At 36.9% G+C, this 16706-nt stretch overlaps 1 protein-coding gene across 2 annotated transcripts; it reads left to right on the plus strand.

The window, feature by feature from the left end:
* Positions 1 to 509: 509 nt before the first annotated feature.
* On the plus strand, positions 510 to 15079 carry LOC309488679 (F-BAR and double SH3 domains protein 2). 2 transcript variants are annotated; one of them, XM_082156990.1, is made up of 20 exons: positions 510 to 721; positions 1411 to 1508; positions 1742 to 1787; positions 5514 to 5590; positions 5684 to 5828; positions 5908 to 6041; positions 6222 to 6276; positions 6480 to 6608; positions 6884 to 7006; positions 7779 to 7874; positions 8780 to 8896; positions 9614 to 9712; positions 9988 to 10140; positions 10220 to 10342; positions 10438 to 10521; positions 11500 to 11692; positions 11793 to 12016; positions 12128 to 12278; positions 14066 to 14127; positions 14207 to 15079. In XM_082156990.1, exons 1-20 carry the CDS (start codon positions 701 to 703, stop codon positions 14288 to 14290), a joined length of 2214 nt encoding a protein of 737 aa, XP_082013116.1. In that variant the 5' UTR covers positions 510 to 700; the 3' UTR covers positions 14291 to 15079. The 2 variants fall into 2 exon arrangements, with proteins under 2 accessions (XP_082013116.1, XP_082013117.1); XM_082156991.1 differs by lacking the exon at positions 14066 to 14127.
* The last annotated feature ends 1627 nt before the right edge of the window (positions 15080 to 16706 follow it).

Genomic DNA, 16706 nt, shown 5'->3' on the forward strand with positions numbered 1-16706 from the left:
ACTCACATACCTTAATCTCGCCTTTAGCTAAATTTAGCAAACATTGAGTAATTCAAGTAGTCATATCAAGCCAATTATCTGTTTTTAAACCATCTAAACAACTGACCTATAAACAAATTCATCAATGAAGCTGTGAAATAGGCTACTTAGTCATCATTGCATGACATTTTTTATTAATTTAGGAATGACCCTCAATCTCTAGTAAACACTACCAGCCATGCTAATTTTCAATTATAACGTTATGTAGAATGAGAGCGGCACAGAAAGAGTCTGTAAACCTGTCCACATCTGGAAAGATACACATTTATCAACACAGCCTCATATTCTAACGGAAACATAGCCTATATCAACAACACACATTCATAAACGCACAACAGTACATACACACATACATAAATATGATTGTTTTTCATGAACGCCTTGATAACATGTTTTATTATTATGTTCGGTCACTGGAGGCCGCTGTTCTTCTTCCTTCTGCTCCACTGACTGAAGTTCTCACAAGAGTTTACTTCATTTCTCAGCTGTGTTTTTATGTGAGCGGTTCAACGGAGGGGTCTAGAAGCATTTCACTGCTCATTTTTCTTTCTTTCTGCCATTTAAATAGAATATTCGGCACTGCATTGCCCCGTCCCGCAGATGTGTTTGGTTTTCGAGGGTGAATTTCCAACAGTTTTGTCCTGTAGATCCAGATCCAGACATGCAACCTCCTCCAAGAAAGGTGAGTCGAACTGTTCTTTAATTGATAAGATTTGTTGTTGTCATGTCCGTATTAATGAACAAAATAGCAGATACATAGATTGATGGATAGATGGAAAGACAGACAGACAGACAGATAGATAGATAGATAGATAGATAGATAGATAGATAGATAGATAGATAGATAGATAGATAGATAGATAGATAGATAGATAGATAGATTGATTGATTGATTGATTGATTGATTGATTGATTGACTGACAGACAGACAGACAGACAGACGATAGATAGATATATAATAAATAGATAGATAGAAAGATAGACAGATAGATAGATAGACAGATAATAAATAGATAGATAGATTGACAGATAGATAGACAGACAGACAGACAGACAGACAGACAGACAGATAATGAATAGATAGATAGACATACAGATAGATTGATAGACAGACAGACAGATATATAGTAGACTTACAGACAGACAGATGATAGATAGATAGATAGATAGATAGACAGACAGATAGACAGACAGATAATTGATAGATAGATAGATAGATAGATAGATAGATAGATAGATAGATAGATAGATAGATAGACAGATAGAAAGAAACACATGATGTTTTTGTTTACGCTGTCGAGGATGCCAGACACATTGGTGTGATCGGTGTCAGAGTTGCTTCTCCAGAGGTTGTCATTGTGTGTGTTGCAGGTAAAAGTCACACAAGAGGTGAAACACACTCACACTGAGCAGCTGAACAGACTCCAGCTCAAACACCAGACAGACTTGGACTTCCTTGAGGATCTGAGGTCATTCGCCTTTGATTAACCTTTTACATTGCTATGTAAATGTCTATCAATCTATTTTCTGTCTATTTGTTGGTATGTTAGAGCTGAACTGTTTGACTGTGTGTGTGTGTGTGTGTGTGTGTGTGTGTGTGTGTGTGTGTGTGTGTGTGTGTGTGTGTGTGTGTGTGTGTGTGTGTGTGTGTGTGTGTGTGTGTGTGTGTGTGTGTGTGTGTGTGTGTTTGTGTCATCCTCAGGACTTACAGCCAGAAGAAAGCACTAATAGAAAAAGATTACTCACAGGTGAGTGGTGGCCACCATGTTTAATTAGACTACATGAGTTCATAATTTACATTGCATTTAGTTTTGATAATGTATGGTGATTTGTGTTCTTAAAAAAAAAAACATATTATAAAATCTCATTCAGCTAAGATTTTTTGGTCAGAATAATAAAAAAATGTGTCTGCCTCTGATGTAAACAAGCACTAATGTTTTATGTGTGCATTTGTTTTTGTAGAGAAGCACATTTCGTGACTCAGTGGAAAAAACTGTGGTTGTTAACGATTTGCAGGTGGTTGTGTTTTTACCAGTTGCGTTCTGGTTCAAATCTGCTTTTGTTGTCTCTTTCTGTTACATTGCTGAGAAGATCTACATGACATCAGTTATGGGACACTGCATTGTGATCTCTGATTTCTGCTGATCTCAACATTATCTCACTTTATGGGCCCTATCATACACCCGGCGCAATGTAGCGCCAGGCGAGTGTTTTTTGCTAGTTTCAGCCTGACGCAGTTATCATTTTCACGCCCTGCGCCACGTTTAAATAGCAAATGCATGTGGGCCCATCTGTGCGCCCATGGACATGCTGGTCTGAAACGAGGTGTGTTCAGGCGCATTGCTGGCATGTTGATATTTTGAGGCAACTGAAATAGACTGCGCCATTGACCAACTGAAACCTGGTCTAAAGTCAATGGCGCAATATATTTTTTTTGTTATTTAAAGGGCGCGTTAGTAATGTACGCCTATAGGCGGGTGCACAACGCGCATACACTGCTTATTAAGCACACAGGGTTATTACACAGCAGCACACAAACATGCCAAATATTAAAAATAAAAGGACTACTATGTAAAAGATTATTATCGTGTGCATAAAGATATGGTGGAATCCGGCTTGTCCCGTAGATTGTCTGCTTGCGCGCTTTAACCTTGCGTACTAGCAGATCCGTTTCCTCTCTGGAGACGCGTTCAGTCTTTCCACTTGCAAATTCCGTCATGTAAATAGCGAATCCGCCATGGCGTGACCGCAACTGCCATTGAAAGGGAATGGGAGATGAGACTCTGATTGGTTTTGCACGTTTCGCCCAAAACACACCCATTACTCATTAAGAGAATAGAGACAACCCTTTTAGACCATGCGCCGGGTGCGCCGACCATTTTCCCGTCGTTAAACTAGCAAAATTGGATTCGGACACGCCCTAAGTACACTTGCACCGTGCGCTTTAGACCATGCGCTTAGATCGTTAAAATAGGGCCCTATGAGTATGATTTCATATATTTGGGATGTACATCAGGATGTTATTTTTTCCTTTTACTCCCTTAAACCACAAAATTTAAGTTAAAACAAGTTTTGACTTCCTATATACAAATTATACAACTTACACTACAATTCACAAGTTCGGGGTCAGTAATATTTTAACAGTTTATTTCACCAAGGAAGTATTAAATTGATTGAAAGTGACAATAAATACATTTATAATGTTAAAAAAGATTTCTATTTCAAATAAAAGTTTTTCATTTGAACTTTCTATTTATCATAGAATCCTTAAAAAAAGTGAAAAACAGTGAAACAGTGAAAAAATCACTGTTTCCACAATAAATATTAAACAGCATATCTGTTTTCAACATTGATCATTATAATAAATGTTTCTTGAGCACCAAATCATCATATTAGAATAATTTCTGAAGGATCATATGACACTGAAGACAGGAGTAATGATGCTGAAAATATATGCAAATACATAGCCTAAGTTATTTTAAATTTTAATACTATTTCACAGTTTTTACCAAATTTTTATCAAATAAATGCAGTCTTAGTCAGCATAAGGGAGATCTTTCTTTTAAACTTTTAAACTGTAGTGTATAGTGCATAAACAGATTTACTCACAAAGTGTTTATATTTACAGCCTGACATGTTGATCATCTTCATCATGATACTATAAGATCTGTGTGATCACTTGGTGAATGGGAGCCCAGCTGTCTGAATGACGCTCTGTGCGCGCGCGCGTGTGTGTGTGTGTGTGTGTGTGTGTGTGTGTGTGTGTGTGTGTGTGTGTGTGTGTGTGTGTGTGTGTGTGTGTGTGTGTGTGTGTGTGTGTGTGTGTGTGTGTGTGTGTGTGCGCGCGTGTGAGTGTGTGTGTGTGCGCGTGTGTGTGCGTGTGCGTGAGAGATTCTTTACTGTTGGTTCTGAAGCTTGTGCACCTGCAGGGCTGCTGCGTGCTGATTGGCTCATGAACACAGGGATCTCTCTCTTCCTCAGGGTCTCTTCCTGAGTGGACTCATCAGAGCTGGCAGCTCATAGGATTAGGTTGACAATGCCAGCTTGTGGTCTGAGGGCCAGGAAGCAAATCCTCTGTGTTTTGAGGGGATGCTGGTCACTCTCTGGCCTTCATAGAACTTGTTATGGTTCAGTCATTTCAGTTTGTTGAAGTTTAGCCATATTCTGTTGGAATTATCATCAATAGTGGTGAAGTAATGAAAGGACCTTTGGTAGACAAATACTAACTTTTTTTAAAAACCTTGATATTTTGCCATGTTTTTGTTACTTTTGGTGATCAATCCAATACAGTGACATTCGCTTGACTTGAGGATGGAAAGTGAGTGGTAATTTCTCCTTTCTTCTGTTTCACAAGCAGCCAGTTATTCACTCACTTGTAAACCTACACATGGGCACAATTTGTACGGCTGTCTGGCATTTAAGTATCAAGCAGACAGTTTTGCTTTTACAGATTGTCCTCCATGTTTTCCACATTTGCACTGATCTGGAGTGACAGGATAAATTAATATTTCTCCTGTTTTATTTTGTGGTGACTCTTGAAGTTGAGTTTTTAAAATGCTATTTAGAGGTTCAGAATCTAAACTGTCATAAACATTTAATAAAATTATGTTAAAGTGTAGTTTTTTTGTTTGTTTAAAAGGCACTTAAAGGAATAGTTCACCCAAAAATGAAAATTTTGTCATTTTGTCATCATGTAATGATTTTGTCATTACATTCAGGTTTGGAACAACTTGAGGGTGAGTAAATGATGACAAAATGTACATTTTTCGGTGAACTACCCCTTTAATATTCAGTAATTTTATCAACTTGACTGCACTGACACTACACTGAGAACAAAACTTGAACTAAATTGAGCTAAACAATGTCAGTTGTCTTTTTTAGATTTGCTTTATAGTTGAATCAAACAGGGACAACCTGTTACTCACATGACATCACAGCAATAGAAAACCATAACCATCCAATCAATTCCCGACGGACTAAATAAAGTCCCGCCCTACATCTTTTCTTGTTCGAGAAGCCGTTTCACTCGGATATACGTCACAATAGGAAAGAAAAGACTATCGCAACTTCTATTTCATGCCGACTTTATGCTTGTTTCATAATTTGATGAACTTTGAACTATCATTGAACTAAAAACTGAATCAACACTGAACTGACTTGATCTGAATAATTATACTATTATCTTCTGTAGAGTGGCTTTTTAGTTGAATTGAGTTCGCTTCATGACTAATGAACTTTGTAACATTGACACTGTCATTGAACTAAATTGAATCAACACTGAACTAACCTGTGATTAAAAAAATTACACTGTTGTCTTTTTTAGAGGTGCTTTACTGCTGAAATTGTATTTGTTCATAATTGAAGAACTTTGCAACATTAATACTGTTATTTTCTTGTCCACTACTGTGAAGCTGCCTTGAAAGAATCAGTATTGCATAAAGCGCTATATAAATAAATGTTACTTGACCTTGTAGGCTCTGCAAAAGCTTGCCTCGCAGTACTTGAAGCGAGAGTGGAATGGAGCCCCATCAGAGGAGCTGAGAGACTCCAGGTAAAAGGAGAGATCTTTTCAATCAGATTGATTGTCAATTGCATTGTCCATTTGTCTTCATCATTAAACAGATGTCTGTGAATATGCGTACAGAAATGTTTGGGCCGTATGGAGGTCTTACTTGGAGGGTGTGACGAAAGTGAGCCAGTCTCGTATCAACGGATGTGAGAACTATAGGAGCCAGATCTCAGATCCTGTGAAGACGTTCAGAGCGCAGAAGGACCTGCAGCTGAAGAGGGTGAACACATTTACAGAGACACTGAACTAAAGCATCAGAGTGGCAGTTTTTGAAAGTGTTTATTCATCTGTCCTCTCAGTGCTGCGAACATCTGGCGAGAGCTCAGGCCGATCTGCAGGTCACCATCAGAGACCTGGAAAAGAGCAGGAAGGCCTACCAGGAGGCGGAACAAACAGCGCAGACTGTGAGAGAGAAAGCTGATATGGAGGCCAAGTACGTTCGCTGACCTGTCACATGTGAAGGAAGAGACATCAGCTGTCTACAGAACCGGGCATAGGGTTATCATTGTTTTTGGTTTTAAATGAAGAATCAACATTTTTTGCTGTTTTTCCTCACCCTCGCTTCTTTTCCTCTGGTGTTTTCCCTTCTTCCTGTTGGCTCATGCAACACAAGGTCAAAGCTCAGCCTGTTTCAGTCACGCTCCAGTTTGAAGAGGGCGAGTGTGAAGGTAATTAGCACAGTATATCAGTCCCATACTGGTTAGTGGTCTATACTGGATATTTAATAGTGCATGCTCTTTTGTCCTATTTTTACATATGGATTACATTTGCCATCATCTAACACTCAATTAAAGTTATGTTGTAAAATGTCCTAATAAATCACGGTGACTGAGAGTCAAGTGTACATATGAACATTTCCTGTTGATTTCAGCTGAAAGCAAAGAAGAACGAATGGAAGTGCAAAGCCACGCAAGCAAGGAATGATTACTTGCTCACACTGTCAGCCACTAACGCTCATCAGGACCGCTATTATGAGACAGATCTGATCAGCTGTATCACGGTGAGGATGGATGTTTTCATCAGTTTTTGGCCTATTCATTTTTTATTTAGCATAATCTTTTGTGTGTTTTTTTATTTATATATATATATGGCTTTATAACCTGCCGAATGCAGGTGGATTTCAGCAGTGGCATGTAACGCAGTCACTCCTACTAGCCACTTTGGCGGGTTGAATTTTATAATTCTTATAATTCGCTATATAAATATTCGCTATATATATACACAACCTAAAATTCAGCTGAAAGTAAAACTATTGTTCCTTGTTTTTGAGTCCAGGTTCTAGATGGCAGTTTCTGCGACCACGTACAGAGTTTTCTCATTTCACTGTGTCAGATGGAGCTTGAGACGTCTCAAAGCATTCAGGACACTTTCCAGTGCCTGCTGGAGACATCCAGTGGGGTGAGTTACACACACACACACACACATTTGAGCATATACTGGTACTGAAAAGCACACATGAACCACAGTGGCCGAATGTAGAGCAGGTAATATGATCTGGTGCTGGAGGGTTATTGGATCAAATCCCAGCTCAAGCATTTAATGCTGACCTTAAAGAGAAAAATGTACCTGCTTTACAGAGTTTGCAGTGGTTAAGGAATTATATTTTTATGTTATGTTAGAATGAAATGGCTTTTTAAAAAGATTTTATTGATGTTTCAAGTTGGCTGTAACTGGGTAGAACATTACAAATGTTGAGATTAGAAATACAAAATGATTGTTCATTATTATAAATGTGTAATTTGAAGAAAATCAGCTCATGTTCAACAGTGTGACTGCCTTCGGTATGTGTCATTAGGTCTTTTGTGGTCTTGTGTTGTTGTAATTCGATGATTCTCACAGTGTTTCCATTCAGTTTTGAGAGTCAGGTTTAATGTCTCTATCTAGCATCAGGTTACAGCAACACACACACACACACACACACACACACACACACACACACACACACACACACACACACACACACACACACACACACACACACACACACACACACACACACACACACACACACACACACACACACACACACATACTGATCATGAATTACCTGTTCTGGTCTGTTGTTCCTCTGTTAACTGTGCTATTCTTGTTAATGTGACATTTTGACTTTAGTCTACATTGGTTTACATTAGTTTAATTGTCCCTGTGTGTGTGTTTGGCCCCTCTGTAGGTGACACAGGATATCCACCAACAGATTTTCATTCAGGACAACCCTGTGTTTCAGAAAGCCGCCCCCTTCCAGTACCAGCCCTGTGAAAATGATTCGGTAAGTTGCATTCAACTAAATAATATGCGAAAGATATGTTTTTCGATGTTTATCTAACACTCACTTAAAGTTAATAATTAAAAACACTAATAGTTTAATAACACTGTTAAATGTTAGTCAAAATAAATGAAATACTGTACATTACAAAGAGGAAAAGTGCTCAAAAGAAGGCCGAATGTGTTCCTCCATGACTGCGCAGCTGTTTTTCAGATGTGCAACAGCGCCCCCTGCTGCCCGCACGTCATCTCGCCCCTCATCACCCCAGCATAGTGGTCCGTTTGTTCGCTAACCCTCTTTTTGTTTGCAAGTCTAACAAGCATTAGTCTGTTCCTAAAGAAAACATTAGAGATGCAGCCCTGAGCGCTGGTGGGGCGGAAAGATCAGGGAAAACTGGGCGTCAGTGCAGGCAGGAAGCAGCATGGTCTGTGAAAAGAGGGCATTGAGAAGTGAACCTGCCCTACCTCTTGCACCCCTAACAAACACCTCCCATTCCCCCCTTCCTAAAATAAAAAAATTTAAAATAAGTACAAATGCATTTATTTTATTTACATAAAAAATGGAATGATTTAGAAATTGTTTTATCCCATTCAGTGGATTTTATAAATATGAGTAGCATGCTGTACCATCCACGTATGCATGCATTTTGTCAAGAAGCTGTCGTGATATTTCGTTTCTGGGGAACAGCTCGCTCTGTAAAGCAGCATCTGGAAGGATCATTCTTCAAGAGCTTACATCACTTGAACATTTATTCTGTCAAAATTTACAGACAGTCTCGTGAAGCAAAGATTTGTTCATCTGATTGATGTTGTTCCAAGTTGTGCTGTGACTTTAACGCGTGCACTAAGAAGTTATCAAGGTTTTATGTGCAGAAAACACTCTCTCTTTTTCTCTCTTTCTCTCTTCAGGTCAGCGAACTGTTGAAGGAGAGTGGCACGGCTGAAGAACACAGTCTGAATAAGGAAGCACGGAAATGGGCCACACGTGTGGCCAGAGAACACAAGAACATCATTCTCACACAGCGGGTGAGGGGTCACTGAAACAATATGATTGTGATTTGTGATATTAAAAATAAATATATTTATTATATATTTATTTCTAGTTTTCTATTTATTTCTATAATTTATGTATATATTTGTTTCTTTTTCATTTATATATTTAGGGTTGCACTAAAAAGTGTCTGATATTTAAATAAATATAAAATATTATTAATATATTTTATGAAAATAAAGTAAATTATTCATTCATCTAATCTAAAATATTTTGTCTAAATGGCCAATATTAAAATAAATACAAACGAATAAAATATTGTTTAATTAAAATTAATAAAAGTTAATTAGGTTATGTAATCTAAAATATTTTTTCTAAATGGCCGATTATTTTATTTAAATTAATAATGCTATTATCTAATCTAAAATCTGTCTAAATTTTGTCTAAATAAAAATAAAACAATAACTAAATGTAATAAAATATAAAGTAAATAAAAATAATATAAAATCTATTTAGTCTAAATAAGTCAAAAATAACAACTATGTTCAATCAAATATTATAAAATAATAATATAGAAATGGTTTTGTCTAAAACAAAAAAACTAAAACAATAAAAACTAAATTAAATTTTTAATAATAATTAAATTTTGTTTCAATAAATAAAAAATAAAAACAATATCAATAGTGCTGCAAGTGAATTTAGGCATTACAACATTGCAACAATGTACAGTAATGTACAGATTTTTTTTTTAGACACTGTCGGAGTATGAAGAGTCGCACCAACAGGACCAGAATAACAACGAGCTGGAACTGAAAATGGACGATGCAAGAGAATGCATTCGGAAATCAGAGGTGAGGAGTTTTTTTTCTGTGTTTGTACAGTATTAAACTCCAGATCATAAGTTGTCTGTCACCTCTGGGAGAAACGTAGAAAATATTGGCTCAATGGCGTCACACTCCCTCTGCTGGTCGCTACTCGTTATTTTGGTTATTTAAAGAAGCTGCACATTTGGTCAATGGTATGAAACAGTACCATTTATTGTATCACGAGTTGTTGGAATAGTTGTGCATAAACAATATGTAATAGAACAGGAAGTTGGTAGATAATGAGTCCACTCTTCCTGTAGACGGTGAAACAGAAGGCAGAGGTGCGTCTGAACCTCCTCAGAGACGTGGGTGTAGCTGTAGATGTCTGGCTGAAGAGTGCCATGAACCAAGTGTTGGAGGAACTGGAGAACGAGAGATGGGCGGCCCTCAATGCCCACGATGCTTCATTCTCTGTAAGTCTCAATCGCTCACAGTCAAAGCCCGATTCACGTATTCCCCTATAACATATTATGTCTTCTTAAATGTCTTCAGCACTCTGTAGATTTAGACAGAGAGGATGATGAGGACACAGAGACGTTGGACGACAGCAGTTCCAGTCCCTCCAGCACTCACAGGAACTACCCGCTCACCTGCTCTGTGCTGTACTCATATCAGGTACATACCTTGCCTGGTCTAGCCTGACATTTACCTGGATTTCAGGGTTCCATTCATGCATTTGTGATGTCATTTCCTGTGCTTTACTTCCACAGGCATCCCAGCCTGATGAGCTCACCATCCAGGAACAGGAAATACTGGAGCTTATTGATGATGGAGACATGGAGGACTGGGTCAAGGTACACACACACCCACTCAACTACATCAGGGGTTTTTACATTTTTCAATACATATGATTCCCTTGCCTTGCCCTTCCCTAAAATATAAAGGCATATATTTTTTATTTATTAATTATATATTTTCATATATACAGACCCATTTATAATGTGTGAGGAAAAATATTATTTATTTGATTATTTACAAAATTATTATAAATATTATACAATATCTTTCAATCTTTTTTTTTTTATTAACCCATCCAGTAAAGACGCATTCAATTAATCAAAAGTGACAGTAAAGACACTTATAATGTTGCACAAATATTTTTTATTTCAAATAAACTTTTAATAAACGTTCAAGCTCCACTGCTTTTTAACATTGATAATAATATAAAATGTTTCTTGAGCAGCAAACCAGAATATTATAATGATTTCTGAAGGATCATGTGACACAAGACTGGAGTAATGATGCTGAAAATACAGCTTTGCCATCACAGGAATAAATTACATTTAAAAATGTATTAAAATAGAAATTAAAATGTAACAATATTTCTGTTTTTACAGTATTTTGATAAAATAATCGCAGCCTTTGTGAGACTTCTTTCAGAAACATTACAAAATCTTATTGACTCTAAACATTTTTACAGTATTGTGTAATATATATATATATATATATATATATATATATATATATATAATTAGTGTATATAAAAGTTTCATCAGTTTTGAGAATTTGCTTAGTAAAATATTGAAACTATTTTAAATGGTATTTTTAAAATTATATTTAGATTTACATTTTTTCTTTATATAAATATATTTACAAACTATGTACATATTTGGATTTAATTTAATTATGTTAACTAAATTGTTTATTATTTTTGTATGTCTCAAATTTTCCACAGGCATCCCTAGCATCCCTTAGTTTGTAAACACCTGAACTAGATGCCGCTTTAATAAATATGTTGGCATTTATTGGACACGTTTTTTGTTGTTTTTTAGGCAAGGAACCAAACAGGGCAGGTGGGATACGTGCCGGAGAAATACCTACAGCTTCCGACCTCCAACTCTCTACTGAGCATGATCCAGTCTCTCTCCAGCATTGACGCCCAATCACACACCTCCAGCACTTCTGCAGAACAAGAGCCAGAAATCGAGACACTCACCCAGAGCAGCCCGAACAGTCCCGCCAGCGGTGAGACCACCCGCTATAGCATTATATCTGATATTATACACGTATAGTATTAAACCTTGCTAATAACAAACATTTTCTGCCCTCTTCCTCTTTTGCGCAGCCATAAATCTAGCCAGGGCTCTGTATGCCTATGAGGCTCAGACAGAGGACGAGTTGTCCTTCCCCGAGGGAGCTGTTATTTGCATTCTCAGCAAACACAACCAGGAAGATGATGGGTTCTGGGAGGGCGAGTTCAACGGCGCAGTGGGCGTCTTTCCCGCAGTATTAGTGGAGGATCTGTGCGGACCGGAGGGTGCACAAACACACAAGAGCATGAACGTGCAGGTTTATACAAATACTACTGGGAAACACAGGCCTCATTGAAAAAGTTTCTGTTCATGTTTATAGTAAGCCCATGTTGAATTTCTTTTTGTAATAGCTGTTTCTTACCACCAGGTGTCTCTGTCAGTTCTGGATCAAGCGGCTTGTCCACCCGCTGCGTTTTCATCCCCTAGCAGTCCAGAGTCCATCTCACTTCCATCTTTAACCGGCACACTCCCTTTAAATGGCTGTCAAACCCCAGAACCCCCCAAAATCTCGAGCCACAGTAAGACACAGAGCACCACGGCAGACCCTAAAGCTTTATAGTAAACCTCACACATGACTGTTAACGTTTTAGTGACGTTCAATCTCACAACCTGATTGTCTATCTTAAAAATGTTGAATAAAAAACTTTTTGTAAGTAGGCCTACCAGTGTTATTTTAGTATTATTTATATAATATTATATAAATAATATTATAGTATAATATTATATAAGTACTGTTATACTATAATATTATAGTATTTTTATATTATTAATAAATTAATATTTTTGTATATTTATGTTATTAATATATTGTTTAATTTTTGTTTATTTTTTAGTCATTTATGTGCTTTTGTATTTTTTTTCTAGTTTTCTTTTTTTTTGTTTTAGTCATTTAGTACTCAAACTTTTATTTATTTCAGTTAGCTACCAAGGTCACATTTTTTATTAGAAAATTTGAATTTAAAAAGTTTTTCTTCTAATATTTATGTTTTATTTTATTTCTAACGAAAACATTTCTAAGAAGTTTGTTTTAGTTAACAGTAGCAAAACTGAGACCCAGGATTATTATTATTATTATACTAAAATCATTTAAAAAAAATAGTTTCTTGAAATAAAATAAACATTAACTGACGTAAAATAAAGTATAAAAACTTAAACTTATTTTATTTCAGCTAGTTGCCAAATCAACATTTCTCATTTTCATTTTAGTTTAATTTGATGTACTAAAGTAACTAAAACTGAAATAAAAATCAGTAATAACTATACAGATATTTAAAAACCTAAATCTAATAAAAATGACAAAATCACACATCCAAATTACTAAACCTTTTACTAAAATTTTAAAAAGGGGAATATAAAAATAAAATATTCATAAAAACTATACAGAGGTGTCAAGAGTATTCACTTTCATTACTCAGGTAGAAGTATAGATACTAAGGTTTAAAAAGACTTCTGTAGAAGTTGAAGTATCAACTCAAGCTTTTTACTCAAGTTAAAGTGTAAAAGTACTGGTTCCAAAACTACTTAAAGTATAAAAGGAAAAGTAATGTAAGGAAAAAAATGCCATTAAGGACAAAAGCTTAGGCCGCGCCACAGGGGCCTATGGTGCACTACCCCACCTCCTCAAAAAAACTTTTTTCTAAAGGCCATAATGACTATAATGTTATATTAAAATGTTAATGTTGAAAAATTTGGGATGCACTAGGCTACCTGTTTCAGTCGCATATATGCCCATTGAAAATGAACGCATTTTAGTACAATGCAAATTCATTAAAGAACCATATAGCCTATGTGTACTGCTGAACATTAACGTGTTTCATGGAGCGGAAGATAAGATGACTAGTTGCCTATAAGTATTGTAATGGTGCAAAAAGTCAAACTTCAGAGGCATGTTATCAGTAACCTTTATTGGAATGTAAATGTACATCCAAGCTTAGCTACAGGAATCTGTGAGGGCAATGTTTTTTTTGAACGATGACAGGCCGGAATGAAAACAAGCCGAAATGAAATGGGTGTAACGAGGCTATTTTTTAAATGTAAGGAGTAGAAAGTACAGATAATTGCGTGAAAATGTTAGGAGTAGAAGTAAAAAGTCAGCTGAAAAAGAATGACTCCAGTAAAGTATAGATACCCAAAATGTATACTTAAGGAAGGTAACGAAGTATTTGTTCTTCGTTACTTGACACCTTTGACACTATAACAGTATCAGTGATACTAAAGCAACACTGCTGAGGCCATTGTTCTGTTATTAGATTTATGCTCTTGGGAAATATCCGAATCCCAGTGATCTGTGTGGTCTCCTCCACAGGCCACGCCCACACCCCATCACCCAGATCCCCAGGAGAGGGCGGGTCAGGCACCCTGAGACCTGTGAGACCTGCACTCCTAAAGCTACGCCAGTGATGGGCACTTATATGTGGAATCTGATGGGTGTTTTTGTTTTCTGCAGGTACGAGCTGCTCCTCCTCCACCCAAACAGCAGGCGCAGGGTCAGGTGCAGAAGAGAGAAGAGGTGGAGATCACACTGGTGTGAGCACATTTTAAGATTGACGTTGACGTTGACCATTGAATGCACCGTGTAAATTCGATCACGTGCAAGGTGGACATTCAGGAACTTTTTAATGAAGACAAGCTGACCATTATTTAATGTGGTCCCACACTTTCTTCTTCAGTTTTTTTAGGGCAATTTCAAACACACAAGGCTTTACTAGAGCTGCAAAGAGACTTTAAAGGGAAAAGTGGCAATTTCAGTGTTGACTTGTGAGAATTTATGTGTATGATTCCGTCCAGAAACATTTTTAGGGGCATATTACAGTTTTAGCTTAAACTTTGTCAGTATTTTACTTGTCTGGTCTGTCAGCCATTATTTGAATGAATTTTGAGATATTTTTAGCTATTGTAAATTCCAGGAAGGCTAAACTCAACCTGAGCACTTTAGATGTAGTTTATAATGCATTGCAGTATTTTGTTTCATTTTTGTTGTCATTTTCTTTCTTTCTAATCTTTATAAGAGACATGTGGAGAATATGCTGTGAGACTTATGCATTTTAGTTTTGGTGCATTCAAGTTTAAAGAGATAGTTCACCCAAAAATGAAACTTTTGGCGTCATTTATTCACTATCAGCTTCTTCCAAACCTGTTTGACTATTTCTTCTGTGGAATTCGAAAGGGGAAACAATAGCAATCACGAGTTCATAGCCTATAATTGCGTGGGAAAGCGTCGCCGACATTTTAAAAACATTTTGTAACGTGTAAATGATGACAGACTTTTTCTGTGGCAGACTCTTCATTTAGTAAAAAAATCCGGCCTTTACAAATATAATTTCTCATGTCTTTTTGACCTCGTGTCTCTCATGATGGTTCTCAGTTCTAGTCAGATTTCTTGTCGTTCATGATGTCTGTTCAAAGGCTGCTACGGTAAGATAAAAAGCGAAAGTGAAAAACATTTCAATCAACACATATTGTAAAATGGCGAACAAGGTAGGACATTTTAAATTATTCGGTTTCTGTAACGCCGTTCACTAAGAAACACCTTGAACAGTATGTACCCGCCCGCAAATGACGCGGGAAGAGATTATGGTATGTGTATTCTCAGCGGTTTTCAGTTCTAGCCTAAAGTCTTAAACTCACTAAAACCACCTAAAAACAACTTGTACAGAATGCTCCCTAATGGTTATGTTTAGGTTATTATTTTGCAACCATAAAATAACGATCCAGAATGTTGCATGGTAGTTATTTTAAAATAACCTAAAAATAACTATACAGAACGTTCCCTAATGGTTATTTTTAGGTTATTATTTTGCATCCATAAAATAACGTTCCCAGAACGTTGCAGAGTAGCCTAGTTATTTTTAAATAACCTAAAAAAAAAAATAACTACAGAACGTTCCCTAATGTTTATTTTAGGTTATTATTTTGCAACCATAAAATAACGATCCAGAATGTTGCATGGTAGTTATTTTAAAATAACCTAAAAATAACTATACAGAACGTTCCCTAATGGTTATTTTTAGGTTATTATTTTGCATCCATAAAATAACGTTCCCAGAATGTTGCAGAGTAAGTTAGTTATTTTTAAATAACCTTAAAAAGAAATAACCAGAACGTTCCCATGGTTATTAGGGCCCGAGCACCGATGGTGTGAGGACCCTCTTGGAATTGCTCTGTTTATTATTATTATTATTATTATTCTTCTCCGCATTTAATCACATTTTTGAGGGCCTAAACATGCTCGAAAACTCACGAAACTTTGCACACGCGTCAGAACTGGCGAAAATTTACATCTGATATAGGTTTCAGAATTGGGCGGGGCAAAATGGCTCGATAGCGCCACCTATAAAAGTTCAACGGAGTGCGCCTCCCGCTATGTTCCACGTACGTTTACGAAATTCGGTACATACATGTAAGGACCTAATACCTACAAAAAAGTCTCTTGGAGCGTAGCCCTAAACACAACAGGAAGTCAGCCATTTTCAACTTCCTCTCAGATTTTTGTGCAGTTTTTGCCATTTTCATGCCTCGTACTTTAACGAACTCCTCCTACAGTTTTAATCTGATCATCTTCAAATTTGGTGAGTGTAATCTTAAGGCCTTTGCGACGTTAAATTGCGAAGATCTTGAGTTTTTGTCGAAGGGCGGGTCCTCGGCGGCCTGACAAATTTCGATGTTTCGCCATGAAACAGGAAGTTGTTGAAACTCAGGCATGGAATGTCCAATCTGCGCCAAACTTCACACGTTTGATAAGCGTTCTGTCCTGAACACATGACCATGCTCATATTCAGTTACAGTCATAGCGCCACCTGCTGGCAACAGGAAGTGACATGTTTAACACTGTTGTGAACTCCTGATAACATATAAAAAAGTGCCAGCAAGTGCTAAGCATGCTAACAACATACTAGACACATGCTAAAACATGCTAGCAAACACTTAGCTAATTGCTAAAGCATGCT

Source organism: Leuciscus leuciscus, assembly GCF_965113295.1.
Source record: "Leuciscus leuciscus genome assembly, chromosome: 24".
NCBI classification, from domain to species: domain Eukaryota; kingdom Metazoa; phylum Chordata; class Actinopteri; order Cypriniformes; family Leuciscidae; genus Leuciscus; species Leuciscus leuciscus.